This window comes from Trachurus trachurus, assembly GCF_905171665.1.
Source record: "Trachurus trachurus genome assembly, chromosome: 23".
Classification (NCBI taxonomy): Eukaryota; Metazoa; Chordata; class Actinopteri; order Carangiformes; family Carangidae; genus Trachurus; species Trachurus trachurus.
Window position 1 is genome coordinate 3,298,336 of NC_139912.1, and position 26,085 is coordinate 3,324,420.

At 38.5% G+C, this 26,085-nt stretch overlaps 3 protein-coding genes across 5 annotated transcripts in view; 1 reads left to right on the forward strand and 2 right to left on the reverse strand.

Moving 5' to 3' along the window:
• Positions 1–26,085, forward strand: part of dclre1c (DNA cross-link repair 1C, PSO2 homolog) — a 476,875-nt gene that overhangs the window by 425,936 nt on the left and 24,854 nt on the right. The window lies entirely within an intron of this gene.
• The window catches only part of LOC311006667 (uncharacterized protein), a 17,714-nt gene continuing 3,748 nt past the window's right edge, over positions 12,120–26,085 (reverse strand). The window contains exons 2-8 of one of the 3 annotated variants that reach the window (XM_083999560.1): positions 16,530–16,625; positions 15,113–15,181; positions 14,856–14,906; positions 14,518–14,622; positions 14,344–14,418; positions 13,448–13,555; positions 12,120–13,177 (exon numbers count right to left, since the gene is read on the reverse strand). In XM_083999560.1, the coding sequence (XP_083855686.1) occupies positions 13,121–13,177; positions 13,448–13,555; positions 14,344–14,418; positions 14,518–14,622; positions 14,856–14,891 (381 nt within the window). In that variant the 5' untranslated portion in view covers positions 14,892–14,906; positions 15,113–15,181; positions 16,530–16,625 and the 3' untranslated portion in view covers positions 12,120–13,120. Of the gene's footprint in view, positions 13,178–13,447; positions 13,556–14,343; positions 14,419–14,517; positions 14,623–14,855; positions 14,907–15,112; positions 15,182–16,529; positions 16,656–26,085 lie in introns of those variants that run through there. The other 2 variants (XM_083999559.1, XM_083999558.1) reach the window with 2 other exon arrangements.
• LOC311006666 (uncharacterized protein) overlaps positions 24,302–26,085 on the reverse strand; it is a 5,580-nt gene continuing 3,796 nt past the window's right edge. Inside the window, exons 5-6 of the mRNA XM_083999557.1 lie at positions 25,428–25,541; positions 24,302–25,152 (exon numbers count right to left, since the gene is read on the reverse strand). Of these exons, the coding sequence (XP_083855683.1) occupies positions 25,096–25,152; positions 25,428–25,541 (171 nt within the window). The 3' untranslated portion in view covers positions 24,302–25,095. The remainder of the gene's footprint in view (positions 25,153–25,427; positions 25,542–26,085) is intronic.

Below are 26,085 nucleotides of genomic sequence, written 5' to 3' on the forward strand. Positions count from 1 at the left end.
AAAGTAATTTATATAAGAAAAACACAAACGGTCTGTGAGACCGTCTTGGCGGTTCTAGTGTTAAAGAGCTTCCTCCATATTTGTTTAATATTATATCATCATATTACTTCATATTCGTATAATTTCCCCTGATCTCTCTCATAGATCTGTGTCAGTTTTGTTTCTGCTCTGAGACACTAGAGGGAGACAGAGATGTAGCACCTGAACTTCACAGACTGATGATGCTCACATGCAAAGGAAAAGAAGAAGAAGACTTGGCTGGTATAAAACATTTTACTCAGTAAAATAAATAAATAAATAAATCAGTTTCTCAACTTTGTTTTTTCACACTTGAACTTCATGTTGTCTTTTTCTTCATTTTTTTATTCAAAATCCTCATTTGCTCAATTTTTTAAACTTTTGTTTATAAAGTGACATTTTGAAAAGTTTGTTTGATCATAAGTTATGTAAAAGTGTAATAGTAGATAGTGTTTATACGATAACGTGTGTGTGTGTGTGTGTGTATATATACATATATATATATTGATCATTTCACAGTAAACACATACACAATCCGACGGAAAGGTGCCGTATTGCCTGCTCCCTCCTCGTCGTGACTCACGAAAGTGAAAGTGAAACTTAAAGCAGAAGTAAGCGATCCGGGCATTTTGGCTAATGCTGCGTTCCAGGCAGGCTTTTGAAACTGTAAATTACAGCTTCCAGTCACGACTTACGACTTTGTAGCGTTCCCGGCAACTCGCGTTTCTCCGACCTGTTGCCTGTGAAAGTCACTATAACGGCCACTCGTAACTTCTGACCCGTGAACTCGTACCAGATCGAACTGGTACCACTTCACAGGTCGGAAAAACACGAGTTACGGGCTGCCTTGAACGCACCATAACTTTTTGTCAGCCGACGGAGTTAGCAGCCCCCGCCCTCGTCATGGATCTATTGGTCCTCGTCAAGGGGGCAGTTGTCGGTCTGAGAAGTGAAGCTCACTTCCGCGTTCAAAAAACTGCAATCCCCTCTTCTTCCTCTGGGGGCTGGTGTCAGAAGGGAGCATTCCCCATAGACCCCCATGTTAAAATCGCCGACTTTACATCCTCAGTAAACATGTTAAAAGCCTGGTGTCAGAACGTTTTTTTTTCTCAATCGATAGTTTCTACCCCTGCACACACTCTGAGGGGGGTGAATTTTTTTTAACTCTACCGTTTTACTGTTATTAGGTTAAAACTCTGGCCAATTAGGGTGCGGAAACGTTGAGTGACAGGTCCGAGCAGCTCCGTGGACAGCTGCTTCAAGGCCAGTGGGCGGGTTCTCGGCCGGCCAATCCAACATGGCGCTGTTCACGCCGCCATATTTGAGTCACAAAAACGACTCCCCAAAACCAATGGGTGACGTCACGGACTCTACGTCCATTCTTTTTACAGTCTATGGTCCTCGTCCCTACGTCACCACATTCAGGCGCATCCCTTGGCTGCACACACAGCCCTGCATGCCGTTCTCTCTCCTCATTGGATAAAAATTGTAGGATACGAGAAAATTTTTCTCCTGGGCTCAGAGCAGAGCAGAGGGACTGAGAGACCCGTGTTTCAGTCCAAACACTCTATGTAAGTGATTGCTGAAGATATAACTATTTAAGACTTATATTAACACAAAAATATCACTTCCTTCTGCTTTAAGTGAGAGCCGGTTTTTCTACCATGCTCCTCAAAGCTGCTTAGTGCCAGTGAAGGCGATACAGACCATAATGATACAGACCCCCTCAGGCCATGACAGAGGTGTCATTTAACCTGTTGTAAGTCGATGTGGGCGCATGACGTCTGTCTGACTACCCATTTCTCCGACCATACATTTCTTTATTTTTGCGTCCATTAGTCCGACCCCCCACTTCTCCGACTTAAGTAGCCCTAACCCTTAACCTTACCCTAAACCTAACCTAAACACTGTAGAATGGGTAGTCAGAGAAATGAGCCGTCAGACTTTTCGGCAGTCGGACTGACGTATGCTCCCCAGTCGATGTACCATCACAAAAGTTATGAAAATATTATATGAAGGTTGAAAAGTTCCTTAGTGTTGGTTTAAACCAAAAAAAACAATTCATATAAATCTTCTCACTTCATCACCACAGTTTTTTTAAGTTTCATATTTATTATTATTCTTACTATACAAATGTACGACTTTGTGTCTTATTTTGATATCACTTTTGTAAATGAATCGATATCGTGCAGTTTTGAGGAAACATAACGTGTTTCTGTTTTGAGTAAAAAAATGAAACTCTTTTTTTCAAAAACTTTCTAATGCTGTTCTTTTTTTTTAGATTCACTAGATTGATAGAATATGATATAGAAAAATATGCAAGTACTTATTTCTTTTTTCTTTTTTATTCTATTTTTTATTTTCTATCTTTAATTTTTTGCTTGAAACAAAAATTTTAAACTAATTGAAATGACAAAAAGAAAAAGGTTTTCTACTTACGTGGAACAACGCATTGAACAAGATGAAGACTAATTTGAAGCAAACATTAACTTTCCCCATCTTCAGATTCTGGTGATTTGCTCTGATGAAGAAGTGAAGCAGAGTTTCACAGACACAGAGTGTGTGTGTTGTGCAGCAGTGATGGACTGTGTGCACTGTGCAGAGTCGGTGCACCTGAGGATGAACACAGAGCTACGACACACAGATCTGAACTGCAGCCAAACAAAGGGCTGAACTCAACCCAAGGAAAATGAAAACATCTGACAGAAGTCACAGCTCAAACAGCAGCACATGAAGAAAAGACTAAAATACTTACAAACTTTAAAAGACATTAAAGTGTCTCCATATTCTTGTAATTCTAAAGAATTTAATGTACTTTTTTCTACTTTAAGTGTACATTTTATATATTTTATATTGTGTGTATTTAATGGCATTTCAATCCTGTGTATGTCGTGTACACACAGTAGGTGACTCTGACTTTGAACTTTGAAGATTTTAAACTGAAACTTCCTCATTCAGACACGTTTTGACATTGGTCCATATCAATGACAACATGATGTTATCGATGGCTGTTCGTATGCTCAAGGCTCTGGGGCCTTCAGAGGGTCTAGAAACGTCCCTGCCTCTCTAACTGCTCTAGATCTATGAAGTGTTGAGCTCAGGAGACCCCTCCCCAGTCCCCACATAGTGTAAATGAAGGAGCTTTGTTATTCATCAAACTGAAACAAGAGTTCAGTGGTTTGTTGCTGCAGATGCATTTGTGACTTATGTAGGTCATGGCCAACCGGGTCTAAGGAGGAAACACAAGCAATGAGACACGTCTACAGACCATGGAGGACTTCCTGTTTACAGCGTTTGTCTCCACCAGTTCAAACCCAGACTGGTCATGAAGCATCATCACATCAGATCTGTGCAGAGTGCTCCTTAAAATTAATCAAATATTTCCTTCACACATGTTGATGTTGTGACCTTGTTACATGTGTCCCCAAAAAGCGTTTAAATTAAAAAACTTAATAAAATTCCTACCAAACCAACGGTAGATGCTACAGTTTTGAAACTTCACCACAATGTAGCCCCAATACTGCTGAAACTTTTGTCCACTTAAACTCATTACAAATTATGAAGTCCATCACTCTTTTTTTCAATAACTGTAAAACTTTTTAAATGTATCTCCTCCCACAATTTTTGCTCAATTGTCACCAAACTTTCTACAGAGCATCTGCAGACTGTCCTCAACAAAACTTGTTTCTCGGATTTTTGATTAAGCAAAAATTGAGCCTACAGTGCATGAAAACATTTGACTGTAAACAGTACCGTAAACATATACCATCCAATAACTGCTAAATACATTTTCAATCTTCCTGAAAAAAAAAGAGAATATTTTGGAATCATGCTTGATGAAGTTTGGCAAATATCAGAATTTTATCTCAAAAACTGAATTTTCTAGAACATTTTGAATTCTGCTCTCATGGGAACAACTGCAGTCAAAATGCTAATTGCCAACATGGCTCCTTTGCTGAGAAGCTCCATCACCAGTGTTTGTACTGGTGGAGCTGAGTGAAAATACTTAATATGATGTCTTCAGCTCAGTTGTTATATTTAACTGAAAACATGAAAGAAAGAAAAAGTTCCTTCACACCACTATGTGCTGTGGTTCTCCTGCAGCTCTGTCACAGTGTTGATCTGTGGTTGCGCTGCCCTCTGCTGGCTGCTGCTGGTAACTCCTGTTGCAACAAGTGGCTGAAATATGGACTGGTGAATTTGGCATCTTATTTCCTGTTGAATATTTTGAATATATTTATTACAAATGCGTACTACAGTCATGTTAAGGTGAAACATTTTTTGTACACTGATCAATTTTAAGATTCTGGGCTATTTTGCTTCCTTAACATGTCTCCTTTCAGACTAGAGGAAATAAAAAATGGTTTTAAAAAATCCAAATTATAGTGGTTATTTTACTTCATTTTGTCTTCTTTTGTCTGTAGATTTCTCCTAAATTCACCAAAAGTTAGCATGCTACAGTTGTCTGACCCATATCATGACAGGCTTTCATTTCCTCCGGATCAGCAACAAATCATAAAAGTACAATTGACAATAACAATTTGAGGAATTTTGCAATACAAATCTTAAAAGGCAGTTTTCTCAAAATGAGTTTAAAATTTCTCAGACTCTGAGCTAGAAATCTCCACTGCAGCAGCACTTACAGTGGTCTCTACTTGCAGACACCAAACCTTACAGTTTTATTCCTTTGGTGTTTGTTGATATCATTCATATTCATGTCATTTGACCTGAATACAGTATGTCAGGAACCTAAGGAACCAGCAGTGGTTCCAGCAGACCTTCAGACGTCCTAAGAGATGGAAAACCTGCTGGAAGCTGCTCTGTAAACACAGAAAACGCAAAGCAGCAGTAAATGTGGTCTTTCATTTTGCTTGAAGAGTCGTCATGGAGACTGAACTCATTCGGAAAACAACCTTGGTTGTGTCCGAAATCACTCACTCATTCCTTCCTCCCTACTCACTACTGTAGGCTATAGTGAATTCAATATAGTGAACTCACTGGACAAATGAAAAACACTTTCGGACATTACGCCACCGCACAGTTAATTATGTAGGCTAGGTTACGTTGCTAAAATGTTCCGACATGACAGCAGCAGTGTGAGATTTTACTGTTTATTCTGAAATGATACAAGCAAAGATTTCACAGTAAAACAGCTCCAGTCACAGTTTCTCTTCAATTGTAATCATTTTTTAAATGTTGGTGAGGTGTTCATTGCCTGTGGGGAAAGTTGTTTATCCTTAGTGAACATTATGTTAGCTTATAGGCTACTCATAACTAATGTACACTATTCTGGCAATATCAACAATGACACATGTGTAGCCTAACAAAACAGCTAAAGCTCGCCTGGTGTTTTTCTTCTCACAATGGAATGGCTGCAACCTAAATGGAAAAACATATGGAAAAAAGAAATTGAGTGTTCAAAGACAAAATTTTATCAAAGTTTTTGCAAATAGCATATTTCAGCCAAAAGTATAAATAATTTTAAGGTCTTGTTTTACAGGAAAGGAAACTTCACCAATAAAATGTGAGTTTTCTGCCGCTGGTCTGATTTATGAGGATTTGGAAACGGCGGAAACAGCTAGCTAGATTGCTAACCAGCCTTTACCTGGGTAGCTAACGGTTAACTCTGTAACTTTAGCCTAAATATTAGCATGTCAAACTTTTAGCCGGAAGAGGTGAAGAGCTTAGAAACCGTTTCATTCCTAGGCTACAATATGTCAATGTTTGTTCAAGCAAGAATCTCTGAGACTGCGATAGAAAGCTGTGAGAAAAACAATGATGAGTAAACAGGTTTTTATTGACTGCTGGATCGTCCAATTACAGTGCAGAGGTTCAGAGGTTCAGAGGGTGATTCCCTGTTACATGCCGAAAGATGTGGCTCCTCTGCTGTCATGACGTTGAATCTGACGGATCATCATTGTGGACATCCCCAGACTCACCACCTGTGGAGACAATACGTCAGACAGAGTTCATTCAAACACCTTGAATTCAAACCTTAAGTAAAAGACCATCTGTCTGATCCCACTGATGTTAGATACTAATGTTCAAACACTGACGCTACGCTAAACATTCACTCACAAATGTAATTCTTGCTAAAAGCACATTTTTATGAAATTGAAACGAGCTTTGGCCCAAAGTAAACCACTGTTCACTTTCCAAGGCTAATGTTTACTGCTATGGGCGCATGACGTCTGTCCGACTACCCATTTCTCCGACCATACATTTCTTTATTTTTGCGTCCATTAGTCCGACCTCCCACTTCTCCGACTTAAGTAGCCCTAACCCTTAACCTTACCCTAAACCTAACCTTAACACTGTAGAATGGGTAGTCGGAGAAATGAGCCGTCGGACTTTTGGGCAGTCGGACTGACGTATGCTCCCCTACTGCTATATGTGTCTAAGCTAATGTGAGTTATGCTAACTGTTAAGTAGCTAGCTTAGTCTTGAAACCAGTGGTAGCCTAGAACTGAATCACTGCATTCAGGATTTAGTAGTCTAATGTTAGCTTTTTGTCCTAAGTGAAGCTAGGACAAAAAGCGAGTGAAGTGAGCTAAGTGAAGCTTGGGACTGGGATCTTTTTTTTTTTTTTTGAGGAAGGAGGTTGTTTACAATATCTGAACAAAATTATGTCACATAACACAACAAGGACAAGAAAATGACAGTTGAGCTTACTGCAGCAGCAAAAAGTCCAAAGAACACACCATGACTGTTGTGCCTGTACTGAAAACAGCAAGAAACAGCGTCAAAATTGATTGATTGAGATATTAAAGCTCCATACAGTATAAAGGTAGATGTTTGTGTTAAAGTTCCTTCAAAATAAAGGTAGATGTTTGTGTTAAAGCTCCATACAGTCAAAATAAATCTAAATTTACTTGAAATAAGACTCATGACATTTAAAAAGTAGCTTGTTTTTAGACTGTTTTTACTTCTTTCAAGCATATTTTCATTTGAAATAAGTAGAAAAATGTGATAGTGGAGCAAGTATTTCATATTACAAGCACAAAAAACTTGCTTTCACTGGCAGATTTTTCTACTTTTTCAATTGAAAATTAGTTTGAAACAAATTAAAATTTACTAAAAACAAGTTAATTTTTAGGTGAAGAGTTTTGTTTTAAGTGGAAAGAGATTAGTTTAGACTAGAAATGAGACATTTTGACAAGAAATAAGACAAATATTCTTGGAAAGATTTCGAATTTTTACAGTGTAGACGGGCAACTTTTGATAAAGTACTAGACCGGTCTTAAAATACCTAAAGGACATGAGAGAAGTCAATGTTATGAAATTAACGACTTCCCAAGACAACTCTGTGAGGTTACTGGCTGTATGTCGGTCCTTTTTCCCGTCATATGTTATTAATTTCATCTGATGTCCGACACACGGCTTGTTTTTAGTTTTTGCTATTGGTATCATTATTTCCAGCTCATGCTTGAGCTTTCTTTGTTTAGCTACAGCACCCAATTTGTGTAGAAATCCATCAAATTGTTATTCCCAATCTATTTCTGTGTTGGATGTTGCTGCTGGTTTTATTTTTCTTTCATATTTTTTACTTTTATCTTTATCTTTGTTTATTACAAAAAACATGTAAGACTATGATTGCTTGGTTAGTAACATGTATTCTATCCAAAGTGCACTTTGCAATAAAAAATCATATAAAGAGAAAGAAAAAAAAAGCCTCAGTGCACAGAGAAATGCACACAGTCTGTATTCAGACCTTATGGCTTTGGACTATGATGCCAAAGATCAGCGTGATGACCATTCCGACCCCCATGCAACCTGCAAACTGTGATGAAAGAAGAATAAAACAAAGTTTTACCACATCAGCAAAACCAAACAATCTAAGTGAGAAGTTGCTCCTTTCTCTCTCTAGGTCTTGTACATACGATTTTCAGAGCCAGGACGTTCTCTGTGCAGCTTCCGGACATTCCCAGCCCAGAGATGCAGATGATGCCGATGATAACGAACCATACCAAAATTATGATCTCTCCATCAGGCATCTGCTCCACCATGGCAGAACGAAAACACAAACACTTTTGTACAGAATAAACTCCATGATTTTCCGTCTGACCTCAACATCCAAAATGTAAATTATTTGTTTATTTTATTTTCTGTTTGTCGTTTGTTACAACTTCACAGGTACAAATAACTTTGAGTGTATTGTTGTTGTTGTTGCTGTTTACCCGTGAGCTGCCAAAACTCACTACCCCGATGAGCGCTACCCATCCAAGGATCTGAGGACACAAACCATTAGTTAGTCAATGTTTAAGAAAATAAAAGCAGAGTGTATAGAGGCCGAAGAGTGTCCCCATAATAGATGAAGAATTTAAGAGCACGTTGTGTTAAAGATGAAACACATAATGAGGTTAGCAATGGCTACAGAAAAAATCAGGATTTAAAATGATGAATAAAAATTAAATGATAACATAATTATGTAATAATCATTTTAAAGAGAAACTTTTGATGTTAAACTGTATTTAAAAGAGCTTCCTCCATATTTGTTCATTCATATTATATCATCATATTACTTCATATTCTTATAATTTTCTGTGATCTCTCTCATAGATCTGTGTCCACGTTGTTTCTGCTCTGAGACACTAGAGGGAGACAGAGATGTTGGGCCCACCATCGGCCCCACAATGCTGTTCTTTTTTTTTAGATTGATAGAATATGATATAGAAAAATATGCAAGTACTTATTTCTATTTTTCTCTTTAATCTTTTGCTTGAATCACAAATATAAAACTAATTGAAATGACAAAAAGAAAAATGTTTTTCTACTTACGTGGAACAACGCATTGAATAAGATGAAGACTAATTTGAAGCAAACATGAACTTTTCCCATCTTCAGATTCTGGTGATTTGCTCTGATGAAGAAGTGAAGCAGCGTTTCACGGACACAGTGTGTGTGTGTTGTGCAGCAGTGATGGACTGTGAGCAGAGTCGGTGCGCGTGCGGATGAACACAGAGCTACGACACACAGATCTGAACTGCAGCCAAACAAAGGGCTGAACTCAACCCAAGGAAAATGACAACATGTGACAGAAGTCACAGCAGCACATGAAGAAAAGACTAAAATACTTACAAACTTTAAAAGACATTAAAGTGTCACCATATTCTTGTAATTCTTTAGTGTACTTTTTCTACTTTAAGTGTACATTTTATATATTTTATATTGTGTGTATTTAATGGCATTTCAATCCTGTGTAGGCCTATGTTGTGTACACACAGTAGTTGACTCTGACTTTGAATTTTGAACACTTTAAACTGAAACTTCCTCATTCAGACACGTTTCGACATTGGTCCATATCAATGACAACATGATGTTATCGATGGCTGTTCGTATGCTCAAGGCTCTGGGGCCTTCAGAGGGTCTAGAAACGTCCCTGCCTCTCTAACTGCTCTAGATCTATGAAGTGTTGAGCCCGTCCCCACATAGTGAGTGTTTGTGTGAAATAAAGGAGCTTTGTTCTTTGTAAAACAAGTGCTCAGTGGTGTGTGGCTGCAGATGCATTTGTGACGTTTTCCCCACTGCAAATGAGTGAGTATAAGATAGCGTTTCCCCGATAAAATACAATGTTCTGAAACTATTGTGTGAATGTGTATGTGTTTGCAAATTTATGTATGTATCCCAATATGTGTTCCCTATATTGCTTGTTTTTAACATGTGAAGCACTTTGAGCTGCCTGAAAAGTGCTATACAAATAAAGCCAGATTGATTGATTGATTGATTGATTGATTGATTGATTGATTGATTGATTGATTGATTGATTGATTGATTGATTGATTGATTGACTTCTGTAGTTCATGGCCAACCGGGTCTACGGAGGAAAAACAAGAAATGAGACATGTCTACAGGCAGAGGTGTATAATAATGAAGTAGATGTACTTTGTTACACTACTTAAGTAGTTTTTTTGAGGATTTGTACTACTGGAGTTCTTTTTTTAATCAGGACTTTTACTTTTACTTCACTACATTTAAAAGTTAAAAAATGTGCTTTTACTCCGTTACATTTACTCCGTACATTTACATTTGCCACCTGGTTACTCGTTACAAATTAAAATAGAAATATAATTACCTGTAGGCTATGATGGCACTTGATTCACTCACTCTACATGTTTGCTCAGGTGTTTTTTGGTTTTATCATTCCACATCTATTCACCTGAAAGTGAAATAAAAAAAAAAGAACAAGTGGTTGTTTTGCTTCTTTTTATGCTAAATACTTTGTACTCGTACTTGTGATACTTGAGTATATTTTTTCACAAGATTGATACTTAAGTAGCCTACATTTAATGTGAGCTACTTTAAGACTTTTACTCAAGTTATTTTCTTATGCGTGACTTTTACTTTTACCAAAGTCATTTTTAGTTATGGTACTTCTACTTTTACTTAGTTATTTTTTTCAAGTCCATGGAGGACTTCCTGTTTACAGCATCTGTCTCCACTAGTTCAAACCCAGACTTGTCATGAAGCATCATCACATCAGATCTGTGCAGAAAGCTCCTTAAAATGAATCAAAGATGTGCAAAAATAGACCCAAGGAGGGAGTTGATGATAGCACATAAAAATACCAGATGGTCTTTGTGAAACAAATGTACAAAATAAATGAATCGTGGGGTACATTGTCTGCACTATAGTGAACATTAATGATCACTAAACATTCAGACACCACTACAAAATTGGACACAGACCTTGTATTTGATAGAAGATGCACCAAAGACTCCATTTCTGTTTTTCGGAGACCTCTGCAAGTTTCCTGGGGATTCTCCTGCTCACACTGTGGTGAATGATAACCAGGCTCACTGTCTGACCCCTGTGGAGGAATCCAAACCCCCAGAAATCCCTCCCACCCCTCTTTCAGACATGACAGCAGCAGTGTGAGGTTATACCGTTTATTCTGAAATGATACGAGCAAAGAAACAGCTTCAGTCACATTTCTCTTCAATTGTAATGTAATCATTTTTTAAATGTTGGTGAGGTGTTCACTGCCTGTTGGGCTATATTAGCTCATACTGGTGATTTATAAAACTGGCAATAGTTACAATGATGTGTAACAACACAGCTAAATTTAGGCCTCGGTTTACCCTCACAATTAAGATGAGGAGTAGCCGGCTGGGCTGCAGCCGTCCAATCTATTTTATGTCACTTTTGTTGTAAATGTTTGTTGATGTTTCTTCTTCTACTTCCATTTTTTTCTCTGCTTGGATGTAGGTACTATCTAATTTGTGAATTAATTCTTTGTAACAAGGGGTAGACAATATAAGTTCGCTTCTTTCTACCCCCTTTCATTCAAGAGTTACAGTATTGTCACTGTTTATTTTATTTTTTGATTTTATGTTTGACAAATGAATGAAATAAATAAATAAACTAAACTAAACAATGGAATGGCTGTAATCTGCATATTAATTTGCAGGTAGGGGAGAGTGGGGTAAAGTGAGACACTTTTTACATTTGCTCCCCTCTAAGCGAGCTAAAATTCAGTAGAATTTACACATTTCCCATTAATTCAGGATGCTGCCTATGGAAATTGTCATAATGTATTTAGGACGAAGGGCAGTGAAAATATGATTGTTTTAAAAAAAAAAGTGGTCTTGTGTCTCACTTTACCCCAGCTCAGGGGTAAACTGAGACAAACCAGAAAAATCAATGGGGTAAACTGATCCTCTTACTTTTTCCACTCTGAAACTACCATAACAACACATGTTGTAACAGTTAGAATCCTGACAGCTACCTTGACAACCACACTTCCCAGAACTAATGTCGGACTAGTAACAGAATCATGGGGATTGGTCAATTAAGCACTTTTTTTTTCTCAACACAAAGTGACTCAAGACCAAAATCAAATACAACACAAAATGTTTTAATTAACATTCAAATGACAGATAGAACCAGTCAGATAGTCTGGGGGGCAGATTGTAGGCCCCGACAATCGTGACCATTTTGATCAAAAGTCCTCTTGTGTGTGGGGGGAGCCGAGTTGACAAAGTGGAATGTGACTAAAATTTAGTTAATAACCAATAAATAAGCGAGCTGACTGAGAGCACATCATAACAAAGCAGTGTGGCTACAGATCATGTTTGATCACGCAAGATTTCTGGCTTGGGCGGCGAGATTCTAGTGTAAATCTTTGTGTGTGGTGTGCTCACAGTGTCTCACTCATTGATTTATTATAATACATCCATGGTCTCACTTTACCCCGCAGCATTTGTCTCACTTTACCCCAACACCCCCATTTTAGAAAAAACAACCTCTCTTAGAAATTCAGGCTAATTTTCAGCCAGCATCATCACATGGTTTTTATGTGTTGGTAGTTCATCATCATGTATCATAGAAGTTTTTGTACCTGAATCAATTTGCTTTGGCACAACAGTTGATTAAGTTGACACCAAGAAAATTTACTTTTACATGCTAAAATTATATTTTTGTGAAAAAAAACATGCTTTCCACAGCATCATGAGGTCCTCTCCTTCATGGCCATGGGGAAATGGAAGGTTTTCTAGATTCAGGGGGTGTCTCACATTACCCCACTCTCCCCTAGGCTACACATTTAAGGGAAAAACACAATGGAAAAAAAGAAAGAAATTGGGTGTTCAAAGACTAAATTTTATCAACATTTTTGCAAATAGCATCTGTTGAGCCTCAAATTTTAGTAATGTTAAAGGATTTATTTTACAGGAAAGGAAACTTTACCAATAAAATGTGAGTTTTCTGCTAATGTATGCTGGTCTGATTTACAATGAGGACTTTGGAAACGCAAAACAGTTAGCTAGCTTGCTAACCAGCCTTTACCTGGCTAGCAAACGGTTCACTCTGTAACTTTAGCCTAAATATTAGCATGTCAAACTTTTAGCCGGAAGAGGTGAAGAGCTTAGAAACCGTTTCATTCCTACAATATGTCAATGTTTGTTCAAGCAAGAATCTCTGCGATTGAAAGCTGTGAGTAAAAACAATGTTTTCTCCCAAATGAAGCTCTTTAATTCTCCTAAAGAGGCAGAAATGTAAAGTAAACAGATTTTAATTGACTGCTGGATCATCCAATTACAGTGCAGAGGCTCAGATGCTCAGAGGGTGGTTCCCTGTTTACATGCCGAAGGATGTGGCTCCTCCGCTAGTCATGACTTTCTATCTGACGGATCATCATTATGGACATCCCCAGACTCAAAACCTGTGGAGACAATTCGTCAGAGAAAGATTCAAAAACCTTAAATTCAAACCTGAAGTGAAAGATGCAACATGAGCAACCATCAGTCTGATCCTCACTGCTGTTAGATATTAATGTTCAAACACTGATGCTAAGCTAAACATTCAAAAGCTAACACACGAAAAACTTATGTAATTCTTGTTAAAAAAAAATAGGAAGGAGGTTGTTTCCAATATCTGAATAAAATGATGTAACATGACACAACAAGGACAAGAAAATGACAGCTGAGCTTACTGCAGCAGCAAAAAGTGCAAAGATTATGCCGATGCCCGCCTCGTAAGCTTTTTCCAGAGCCTCAGCTTGTTCCTTCGGATTGGAACCATTGTGGATGGCATCATAGACCTGAAAACAATAAGAAACAGCATCCAAAATGATTTATTGAGATATTAAAAACGGAAAGGTGAAATCCGGCGACCTGATTGGTTGTTAATGAGCATATACCACAGCTACTGTAGAGAGCCTAAGCGGAAGCAGGAAGTAACGGTCGCCATGGGACCTCAACTCTCCATGCAAGTGAACGGGACTGAAAGTTTTATTTCGTGATCCGATTGAATTGCGCCATGAGAAAAAAAAAAAGTCCTCTACCTGTCTCTACCTAAAAATTAAGCAAATGAGAATTTTGAATTAAAAAATATGAAGAAAAAGACAAAATGAAGTTCCTGCCTGGAACGCTACAAAGTCGTAAGTTGTGACTTGAAGCTGTAATTTACGGTTTCAAAAGCCTGCCTGGAACGCAGCATTAGCCAAAACGACCGGAACGCTTACTTCTGCTTTAAATATAAAGGTAGATGTTTGTGTTAAAGCTCCATACAGTATAAAGGTAGATGTTTGTGTTAAAGCTCCATACAGTATAAAGGTAGATGTTTGTGTTAAAGCTCCATACAGTATAAAGGTAGATGTTTGTGTTAAAGGTCCATACAGTATAAAGGTAGATGTCCATGTGCAGTGTGATTATAAAGCAGCTCTAGGTTCTATATTAATACTGTGAAAGTATCAAAGCCTCAGTCCACAAAACAAAGTAGCTCAAATGTTCATTCAAATGTGCAAGGGCACCTTGCAATAAAAAAATAATATAAAAGAAAAAGAAAAAAGGCTCAGTGCACAGAGAAATGCACCGTCTGCATTCAGACCTGTTTTCTTTGGTTAACGCCTATGATGCCCCAGATCAGCGTGATGACCAATCCGATCCCTATGCAACCTGCAAACTGTGATGAAAGAAGAATAACACAAAGTTTTACCACATCAGCAAAACCAAAAGATCTAAGTAGAAATTGCTCCTTTCTCTCTCTAGTTCTTGTACATACAATTTTCAGAGTCCGGGCGTGCTCTCTGCAGCCTCCATATATTCCCAGCACAGAGATGCAGACGATGCCGATGATAAAGACCCATGTCACAAATGTACTCAGTACCTGCTCCACCATGGCAGAACAAAAACACAAACACTGAATTAGTGTTCAAAAATGACATTTTTCTTACTTCCAACAAATTGTACAGAATAAACTCAAATTTTCCGTCTGATTTCAACATTCAAAATTGTAATTAATGAATTTAAATTATTTGTTTCTTTTATTTTCTGTTTGTCGTTTGTTACAACTTCACAGGTACAAATAAGATGGAGTGTATTATTGTTGTTGCTGTTTACCCCTGCACCGGCAGAATTCAGTGCCCCGATGATCATTAACCATCCAAAGACCTGAGAACACAAACACACCATTAGTTAGGAAAATAAAAGCAGAGTGTATGGAGGCCGAAGACTCTCTCCATAATAGATGAAGAACTTAGGAGCACGTTGTGTTAAAAATGAAACACATAATGAGGTTGGCGATGATGACTACAAAACATTTGGATTTAAAATGATGAAATGATAACTTAATTATGTGATAATCAATTTCATATTACTTCATATTCTTATAATTTCCCCTGATCTCTCTCGTAGATCTGTGTCAGTGTTGTTTCTGCTCTGAGACACTAGAGGGAGACAGAGATGTAACACCTGAACTTCACAGACTGATGATGCTCACATGCAAAGGAAAAGAAGAAAAAGACTTGGCTGGTTTAAACATTTTACCCAGTAAAATTAAAGCAGATATCAGTGGAATGTTTTTGTTAATATAAGTCCTAGTCCTATTTTCCGTCAGCAATCACTTACATGAAGTATTTCAGCCTAAACACGAGTCTCTCCGTCACTCTGCTCTGCTGTAACCCGAGGAGAAAATTTTCCTTGTGGGATACAAGTGTTATCCAATGAGGAGAGAGAACGGCATGAAGGGCTGTGTGTGCAGCCAAGGGATGCGCGTGAATGTGGTGACGTAGCACGAGGACCAATTGATGCCTGACAAGGGCGGGGGCTGCTAACTCATGGTGCGTTCAAAGAAACTCGTACTTTGTGTTTTTCCTTCCTGTGAAGTCATACCAGTTCGATCTGGTACGAGTTCACGGGTCGGAAGTTACGAGTGGCCGTTATAGGGAACTTTCACAGACAACAGGATGGTAAAAACACGAGCTACGGGTTACCTGGAACGCTACCAAGTCGTAGTTGTGACTTGAAGCTGTAACTTACGGTTTCAAAAGCCTGCCTTGAACGCAGCATTAGCCGAAACGGCCGTGAAGCTGATATCTGCTTTAAAAAAAAAAAAAAAAAATCAGTTTCTCAACTTTGTTTTTTCACACTTGAACTTCATTTTGTCTTTTTCTTCATATTTTTTAATTCAAAATCCTCATTTGCTTAATTTTTTTGGTTCTGTTTAAAAAGTGACATTTTTAAAAGTTTGTTTGATTATAAGTTTATGTAATAGTGTAATAGTATAATAGTGTTTATACGATAACATGTATATTTATTTGTAATTTATTTATTTAGAAGTCAGGACAATGCACATTAATAAAACATGTACCGTAGTACCTGTCAATGTGCCAGATTGTAGCCCGAGGGCTCACTTCCATATATATATATATATATATATATATATATATATATATATATATATATATATATATATATATATATATATATACTTTTTAAACATTAAAACTTTTTTGAAAAAATTAAGCAAATGAGGATGGTACAACTTCTTGTCTAATTTTAATTTCACTTTTGTAAATTAATAAGTATCTTGCAGTTTTGAGGAAACATAACGTGTTTGTGTTTTGACTTTCTAATGCTGTTTTTGTTAGATTGACTGAATATGATATCGAAAAATATGCAATATTTTAATTGCAAAATAAGTACTTATTTTTTATTTTTTTATTTGATCTTTTGCTTCAAACACAAATATAAAACTGATTGAAATGACAAAAAGAAAAAAGTTGTTCTACTTACGTGGCACAACGCATTGAAGAACAAGAAGCCGTATTTGAGGCGAGGCTTAACTTTCCCCATCTTCAGATGTTGGTGATTTGCTCTGATGAAGAAGTGAAGCAGCGTTTCACAGATACAGTGTGAGTGTGTGTGTGTGTGTGAGAGAGAGAGAGAGAGAGAGAGAGAGAGAGAGAGAGAGAGAAAATGATGTTGTGCAGCAGTGATGAACTGTGTGCACAGTCGGTGCGTCTGAGGATGAGCACAGAGTTACGACACACAGATCTGAACTGCAGCCAAGCAAAAGGGCTGAACTCAACCAAAGGAAAATGATAAGATCTGACGGGAAGTCACAGCTCAAACAGCAGCACAAGAAGAAATGACTAAAATACTTCCTAACTTTAAAAGACATTAAAGTGTCCATATTCTTCTGATTCTAAAGAGGCCAGAAAAGACGTGTATTAAGTTTGACCATACGTCCGTTTGCAGTAAACATTTCTACTTTAAGTGTACATTTTATATATTTTATATTGTGTGTATTTAACGGAATTTCAATCCTGCGCATGTCGTGTACACAGTTGACTCTGACTTTTAACTCTGAACACTTTAAAGGAACAACGAGGAGTTTTGGAAAGCAAAGTGTTTTCATACTACATTTCCCATGAGCCTCCGCGTGCACCGTGAAATTCACTGTCTACTGACAGTGGACTCAGATATCGCCGTGTACAAGTCAGAGGTAGAAAGATGTGTGCAGTGGTGTGAGAAGCATAATTGAAAAGAAATGCTGTTCGATCCCAGGTCTGTTGGTGATCACAGTCTTGTCTTTCTGAATGAGGAGAGGGTTGAACAGGTTAAATGTAAAGTACAACTCCAAAACCTGATCAAAAAATAATTGGCATGCTGCCTCCATCATCTCTTCAGGAGATATTCGAACAAACAGTTATGAAGCAAGGTCAAAAAATCACCTCAGACCCAAATCACATCCTCCACAGGGAGTATGAGTTGATGCCTTCAGGCAGAAGGTAGCTACAGGTTACCAAGCTGTAAGCTCAATACATACAAATTCTCATTTACTTACAGTAATGCAGTGTGTAGGCCTAGTTAGTTGCTATACTTTTGTGCCAGTCAGACGGGATGTAACTTCTACTACATTTAATGGGCCATTTATTTATTAGCCCACCCAACTAATTTCACCACCAGCCGCCACTGAGTGTGTTGCTGTAAGAGGAAAGAGTAATGTGCAATAATGAGTGTGCTGCTGTATGTATAGAGGTATGTGCAATAATGAGTGTGCTGCTGTATGTATAGAGGAAAGAGGTATGTGCAATAACGAGTGTGCTGCTGAATGTAAAGAGGAATGTGCAATAATGTTGCTGTAGCAAGGGATCAGACGGGCATCATGTTATTATTACTATTGTATTTTTATTTTATATGTGAAGGTGATTTCAGGACATTGTGGGGGGGCGCGCAAGGAGCTGGAGGATATGATGATGTGTTTGTTTGTGGTCTTAGATGTATTGTTTTGTGTATGTGTTCATGGCGCCTGGAGTCTCTGGTCTGTCCAGTACGAATTTCTCCCAAGGGAGACAATAAAGACAAACTAACTAACTAACTAACTAACTTTAATTCTGTTTGGGATTTGATTTCTGTGTGTGTGTATCTATCCAGCACTGAAAGGGATGATTGACCGAATGTTGTCCTGCATCTTCAAATTTTACAGTTTTGCTTGCTCATGCTCCTTGTCATTGTCCCAAAGTTGTCTGATTTAGTAAAAATCTGTGACATCGCTAAGCTCACAATTCAGTCAGAAAACATCAAACGTGTGTGTTTGTGTGTGTGTGTGTGTGTGTGTGCAGGGGCGCCACTAGGGATTTGGGGCCCCATGAAAAGAATCTTTACAGGGCCCCCAACACAGCAGCAACATTTTTTGATGCTATTTTACATACAATTATGCATTTTAATGGTATTTTTGACTATCATTACCATATTTGTGAAAGAAGAACAACATGACAGTTGACATGTATAGAATTCATTTTTGATTAATTTATTTGCTGCAACACTGATTCTTTAATAGGAAATAAACAAGGATCAGTAAAATCTGCTGGCCAGAAATCAGGGTCACCAGTCAGATTATCTTCTTCCCTTTCAAATACCTCAACATCAGTTTGTTTTTCTTCCTGCCTCTCTGTTGTCTTCCTGACTCTTTCTGTACACTCATTCAGTCCATCCTCCTCTGAATTACTTTCAACATCTTCGTCCTCACTCTCTGTCGTCTGTGTTTCTGCGCTCTCTCTTTCATCTGTACCCTCTTCCATCTCTTCCTCCACATTCCTCCCTGACAAACCAGAAGAGGATCCTGGACCTGGCTCTGTAGAGTGTACATGACATACATTACATACAATTATATAGTATTTCCTATAATATAACTAATAGCATAGTCACCAACATGTGAACTTCTCAGACTGGACTGAGAGCAGTCACCCCAGTCTGCTGCACACACCACAGATTTTCTCCTCTGTTCTTACTGCACGTGTTCTATTTAATTTTTTAGAAGGGCTTATGCTTTTTGAACCATTAAAATTGTTCAAAATGATTTTTATTTCATTCATTTTAATTAATCTTTCCCATAACAGATTCAGCTTTGTATTGTTTACAGACTGTAGTAAAATGTATTATTATTATTATTATTATTATTATTATTATTATTATTATTATTATTATTATTATTATTATTATTATTATTATTATTATTTCAACACACACAGCTGCTAACCTCCTTTCTCATGTGGGGCACTGGGGCTGGTTCTGGGGCAGGGGAAGTTGTGGGCTGACAGAAAGCTGCTGCACCTGCAGCAGCTTTCTGTCAGCCCACAACCTGCACCTGCAGCAGCTGCTGGTGCACTTGACTCTGTTCAGAATGAGGCATCATTTTGACAGAGGGGAGGTCAACTAATTGAATAAGAACAGCTTGATAAATGTTTGACTGGATTGATTATTTAACTAAAATAACAGTGAAATGTAAAAATCCAGAGTTTTCTTGAGCTAACATGTGAGAAAAGTGAGCTAGCTTATAGACCACAGACAGGGACAAAGTTAATATTCCATAACTATCCACAACAACTAACAAACCCACCTTTTTTGGGGGGAATACTGGGTGACATATTGTCGACCCTTCAACTCCTTCTCTCTTAATTTCTTTTCTTTTAGTTTTTGGCTGCCTGATTTTTGAGGCATAGGCCTACTGCCTCTCTGCCTCCTTGCTGCTGTGGCGCTGTCTGTGACAAAGCGCCAGTGCGCTACCTGCAGCTGATCCAGGCGGACTGAACCATTTTACAGAAATAGAGGGGGGAAAGGGGGGGCCCTGCAGGCGTTGATGTTTCCAAAACAAATAAAGTTATTGTTACCAGGACATTAAAAATAAAATATTTGTGATTATATGTTAGTTAATAACTTAGCGTCATATTATTTTTTCTGTATTATCATGTAATCATCATTAGGGGCCTCTTTGGGCCCCCCTCCATCATGGGCCCCTAGAATCCGTCTCCTTTACACCCCCTTTTCGGCGCCCCTGTGTGTGTGTGTGTGTGTGTGTGTGTGTGTGTGTAAGGTCATTTAGGCAGGAAGAGGACAAGCTACTTGGAAAATGAGTTTCCAAGTAGCTTGCTCAACACCGGCTCTCAGAACATGTGGTTGTGGGTTTTTTACAGTTACTCAGAGGAAATCCGTTTTGTGCAGAAACATGAACACCTCCTCCGCTCTGAGGCTGCACAGAATCTGGAACGTCCTGTGTTTAATAACTCCATAATAAATATAAACCCATTTTATTTTATTTTTATTTTTTGTACTGCATTTAATGTATAGACTTGTTTTTGTTATGAGTTTCAATACTATATCTGCTTCATTTATTTCCTTTTGCTTCTTTTTTCCAAGTTTAGTTTGGTGTGATGTTTGTAGTTGTTTGTGTTAAATATTTGAACATGTATGCAAGTATGTGTATCTTTAAACGTATATATTTGTGTGTATATTCAGATTGAGTATATTAACTTTTTTCAAATTTTAATATTGTAACCGTGGACCCCAGATGGCTCAATAGTGGCTGCTGAGAACTGTTGTTAAAGAAGAAGTTAAAGACAAAGAGTGTGAATGAGGTGAAGTAAAGTAATTGTTCACACTTTTCTTTTTCTTTTTTCTTGGCTCAACTTTCATTTACGTAAAGCCACTGAGGTCAACAGGAGGTCACAGGATGTCAGCAGGTACAGGAGGAGTCTAAAAGGTCGGGCTGGTCCCAGTAAAGAGGAAGGTTTCAACTGTTCAACTCCAGAGAAAAGCCACAGAAAAAAAAAAACACCGTCACCCACAACAGCAAACGAAATCTGAATATAGCCACTGATTAGTTTCAGTGGTATAGAGTTTGGGGACTGAAGAGTTGTATCTGAGCCGGCCTGAACTGAGGCAACATCATGTTTGAGGGTTATGGTTATGGTTATGATTAGGGTTAGGGTTAGTTAGTCTCTAAAGATAGTTGAAAAAGAGAGAGAGAGAAGATTTGTCTTTTTATCAACGAAAAGTCTATAACTCGATCCAGAAGGTCTGGTACTAATAAGGTGGTGACACTGCTTGTTAATCATTATGTCAATTACCAGCTGATTAACTTAATCTCAAGAGTTAACATTGTCTGCAGGCGCATTTATATATATTGTGAAAGTGGAGCCAGAGCCTCACTGCGTATGAAACCACAGAATGAAACGATTGTTAGTCAGAATTAACTTCCTTTTATCTGAAATTGTGCTGTTCATACCTACAATACAAGACAATAAATCTTTATCGTCCACCGTCCGAAATGGCTCACCAACACACAAGATGGGCAGTTCATGAAGAAAAGACAGATGTAGCCTATATATAGAAATATAAAATAGAACTGATGAACAGGCAATAAAACACAGTTAAGATATAAGTAGAGTAGTTCATTTCATAGTGTTTGTCAAAGTAGAGTGCATCTTCTTCCTCAACTCGTGTGTCTTGCGGCGTCCCCCAGGGTTCGATCCTAGGACCGTTGTTCTTCTCAATTGACATGCATTTAGAGTACAAACATGGTGTCCACTTTCACTGCTGCAGAGATGATACACAGTTCTACTTCCCTTTTACAAAAACTGAAAATGTTGTCCATTCATGGTCAATGTAAACTGATACCAATCTTAGGCGTCATCTTTGATTGCAAGATGTTTCAACAGTCAAGTGTCCTGTGCTGTTCAGTTATGTTTCCTCTGAACTGAAACTTATACTTTACGTATAGGGGAGAGTGGGGTAATTTGTGCCATGGGGCAAGTAGTTCCACCCCTTTTATCTAGAAAACCATAGAAGAAGTTGGTCATGTGACCACGTATTTTTGAAGGGACGTGCATTTCACTCATCCTATCAAGAAGGGAGACACATGGCTTGAGAAGAAAGCACATTTATGTTCAAAAAACAAGTTTTTGCCCTCCAAAGTAAAATTTCTATGATCAATGTTTTTTGATTGCCGTGTTTGAACAATTATAGATAACTTTGAAAACAGTTCACACATGTTTTAGTGCTTTATTAAGCTACACCATGTCTATACAGTTAGCATGATGCCAGCTCAAAACAGCTATCCTTTTTTTTTCAAAATGCTGGGCTTTGGGTAATTTGTGCCAAAGGGCCTGGGTTAAGTTGTGCCAGTGGCAGTGCTGTCTGTGTATAGGAGAAACATGGCAGTGGCACTGATTTGCTTGAAACTTAACATGTGTGATGAGGGACCGCCCCTGAACACACCTGCCTAGTCTGGTTGTGCTCGTAGCCTGGTGGATGAACAAAACATTGCATTTATTTGCGCCACAGCCCCCAGCGTGCCTCAGGCCTCCGCGACTGCATCGCGATCATTGACGCTTCTGGCTTTAATTTTGTATTGAATGTCTTGCTTTTATATAGTATTATCATTTGTGAGATTAAAATGATCTGTTTTGCTTCTCTAATGGCACAACTTACCCTGCACCAGGGGCAAGTTGTGCCACAAAACCACTTTTTTTTTCTAAAGCTATATTTCTGAAACAGTTAATTTAAGATTCAAAGTGATTGTTCCCAGGGATACACAACATCCTAAACTATGTACATATTTTAGTTGGGGGCATTATAATAATCCCCTTGCTTTAAAGGCAATTTAAGTAAAAATTGGCACTACTTACCCCGCTCTCCCCTAACTGCTGTTACACTGCTGCTGCTGAAAGGCGGCAAACACTGAGAGCCTGGTAGCATGTTGGTGCTGCTGAGCAGATCTGTGGAGCTGATTGGTTCATTCTTATCACATGACATGCGGTGCACTTGCTGCATTGGAAAAAGTTTAGATTTTCCCATCTCTGTGTGCCATCATGGACCTTTTGGGTCCGTACCCCCCAGTTGCACATCTCAAGTCACTTTGATTTTTATCACTATAATTGTTTAACTGTTTATTTTACCTCTATTATTGTTTGTTTTATATATTATTATTAAATTTTATGGAAAGCACTTATATTAAAAAATATATGTTTTTAAAGGATATTATTATTATTATTATTATTATTATAGTATTGTGATCTGACCAGTGTGAACAATACATTAGGCCTATCCTGAAAGTGGAGCAGCTAAATGGAACCAAGCCATCATTCAAAGGAGGGCAGGCGGCCATGTTGTTCAGGTCACTGATCTATTTGCTCCTCATACACCAGGTTATAAGTTCATACAACTCAGTCAGAGGAGAGGAGAGGAGAGTGTCACTCTGTTTGATTAACGGCCGTAAATTAATCAGCTGTGAAGAGTTTCAGTAGGCTATAACGCTGCGCTTCGTGTAACAAACCTACCATGGGCTCAATCCTCGCATACTGGCACTGTGTTTACGTCACAGCCCATATTTATGTGCTGAGGAGAGCCCTGCTAACCAGTGAAGCGTCTGTGATACATGAATAGAGATAAATATGATTGGCTGTCACTGTGGAAGTGGAATCAACACCAAAACTCTGTTACACAGAGATGTTAGTGGACCAGGTGAGGTCACAGGAAATGTGTGTTCCGAGAAACTTGAAGTCACTGACCCTCTCCTCTACACCTCCGATGTGGACAGGGGCAGGGTCTGTTCTTATCCTGCGGAAATCCGCAGGGGGAGGGGGAGGAACTTGGCTTGTGTGTATTTTCCTGCGGAAATCAATCAACATCACACCACTACAGTATGTGCTGTGGTTCTCCTGCAGCTCTGTCACAGTGTTGATCTGTGGTTGCGCTGCCCTCTGCTGGCTGCTGCTGGTAACTCCTGTTGCAACAAGTGGCTGAAATATGGACTGGTGAATATTGTTTCCTGTTGAATATTTATATTGAATATATTTATGACAAATACATGTTATAAACATGTTATAATACAATACATGTTAAGGTGAAACACTACGGGCAAAAACATTTTTCCTGCACTGATCATTTTAAGATTTTGGGCTATTTTGGACACAGCCCTTGTCTTTGAAAGAAGATGCACCAAAGACTCCATTTCTGTTTTTCGGAGACCTCTGACCTCTGAAAGCTCCTCAGATCGAGTGACCTGAATGCAGTAAACCGGCCCCAGAACCGCTGAAACTTTTATGCTGACAACAAGTCTCCTGGGGATTCTCCTGCTCACACTGTGGTGAATGATAACCAGGCTCACTGTTTGACCCCTGTGGTGGAATCCAAACCCCCAGAAATCCCTCCCACCCCTCTTTCAGACATGACAGCAGCAGTGTGAGGTTATACTGTTTATTCTGAAATGATACGAGCAAAGATTTCACAGTAAAACAGCTCCAGTCACAGTTTCTCTTCAATTGTAATCGTTTTTAAAATGTTGATGAGGTGTTCACTGCCTGTGGGGAAATCTGAGTTTATCATCAGTGAACGTTATTTTAGGCTATATTATCTCATACTGGTGACTTATACAGTACCTATTCTGGCAATAATGATGTGTAACAACACAGCTAAATCTAGGCTTGTAGTTTTACCCTCACAATGGAATGGCTGCAATTTGCATATTTACTTACAGGTACAAATTAAATGGAAAAACACAATGGAAAAAAGACATTGGGTGAAATGTTATCAACATTTTTGCAAATACCATACATTGAGCCTCAAATTTTAGTAATTTCTTTTACAGGAAAGGGAACTTTACCAATAACATGTGAATTTTCTGCTAATGTATGCTGGTCTGATTTACAATGAGGATTTGGAAATGCGAAACAGTTAGCTAGATTGCTAACCAGCCTTTACCTGGCTAGCTAACGGCTCACTCTGTAACTTTAGCCTAAATATTAGCATGTCAAACTTTTAGTCGGAAGAGGTGAAGAGCTTAGAAACCGTTTCATTCCTACAATATGTCTATAATATAGTTTGTTCAAGCAAGAATCTCTGCGATAGAAAGCTGTGGGAGAAAAGAATTCTTTCTCCCAAATGAAGCACTTTAATTCTCCTAAAAAGGCAGAAATGTGAAGTAAACAGATTTTAATTGACTGCTGCATCGTCCAATTACAGTGCAGAGGCTCAGAGGGTGGTTCCCTGTTACATGCCGAAGGATGCTGCTCCTCCGCTAGTCATGACGTTCTATCTGACGGATCATCATTGTGGACATCCCCAGACTCATCACCTGTGAAGACAATTCATCAGAGAAAGATTCAAAAACCTTAAATTCAAACCTGAAGTAGGCTAAAAGATGCTACGTGAGCAACCATCTGTCTGATCCTCACTGATGTTAGATATTAATGTTCAAACACTGACGCTACGCTAAACGTTCAAAAGCTAACACACGAAAAACTAATGAAATTCTTGTTTAAAAAAAAATTAGGAAGGAGGTTGTTTCCAATATCTGAATAAAATGATGTCACATGACACAACAAGGACAAAAACGACAGCTGAGCTTACTGCAGCGACGAAAAGTGCAAAGAGCACGCCGATGGCGATCTCGAAAAGTTTATCCAGTAACTCAGCTTGTTCCTTCGACGCAGGAATGGAACCGTTGTGGATGGCATCTTGGACCTGAAAACAGCAAGAAACAGCGTCCAAATTGATTTATTGAGATATTAAAGTTACTTATAAAATGGAAAGGTGAAATCCGGCGATCTGATTGGTTGTTAACCGTGGTATAATGAGCATATCCACCTTTTTCAGAACGTCAAAAAAGTAGCCTGTTTTGCTCTCCCGGTGGAATTTTATGTTTACGTTTCCATGGTTTCGGTAGTCGCGGTAAATGTGTTTACCGCAACTATGACAACGACAGAAAACCATGGAAACGTAAACGTACAATTCCACCAAACCGGCAAAACCGGAAGTTGGTTTTGAACATAGACGTTCGGAAATTTGTACCACGGCTACTATTCTAAAGCCTTATCACAGCGTAGGCTATCACTCCGCCTCAGGCACGTATGACTGGTATTAATGGAAGTGTTTGTCATGTATCCATGACAACGGACTGTCGCAGTCCGTAGCAACAGACAGCTGATGTTTTTACGATGTTAAAAAAAATTGACTAAAGTGGTTGAATTCACATGTGGTTAACTTTCACCTCCAGAGGGTCAACAAT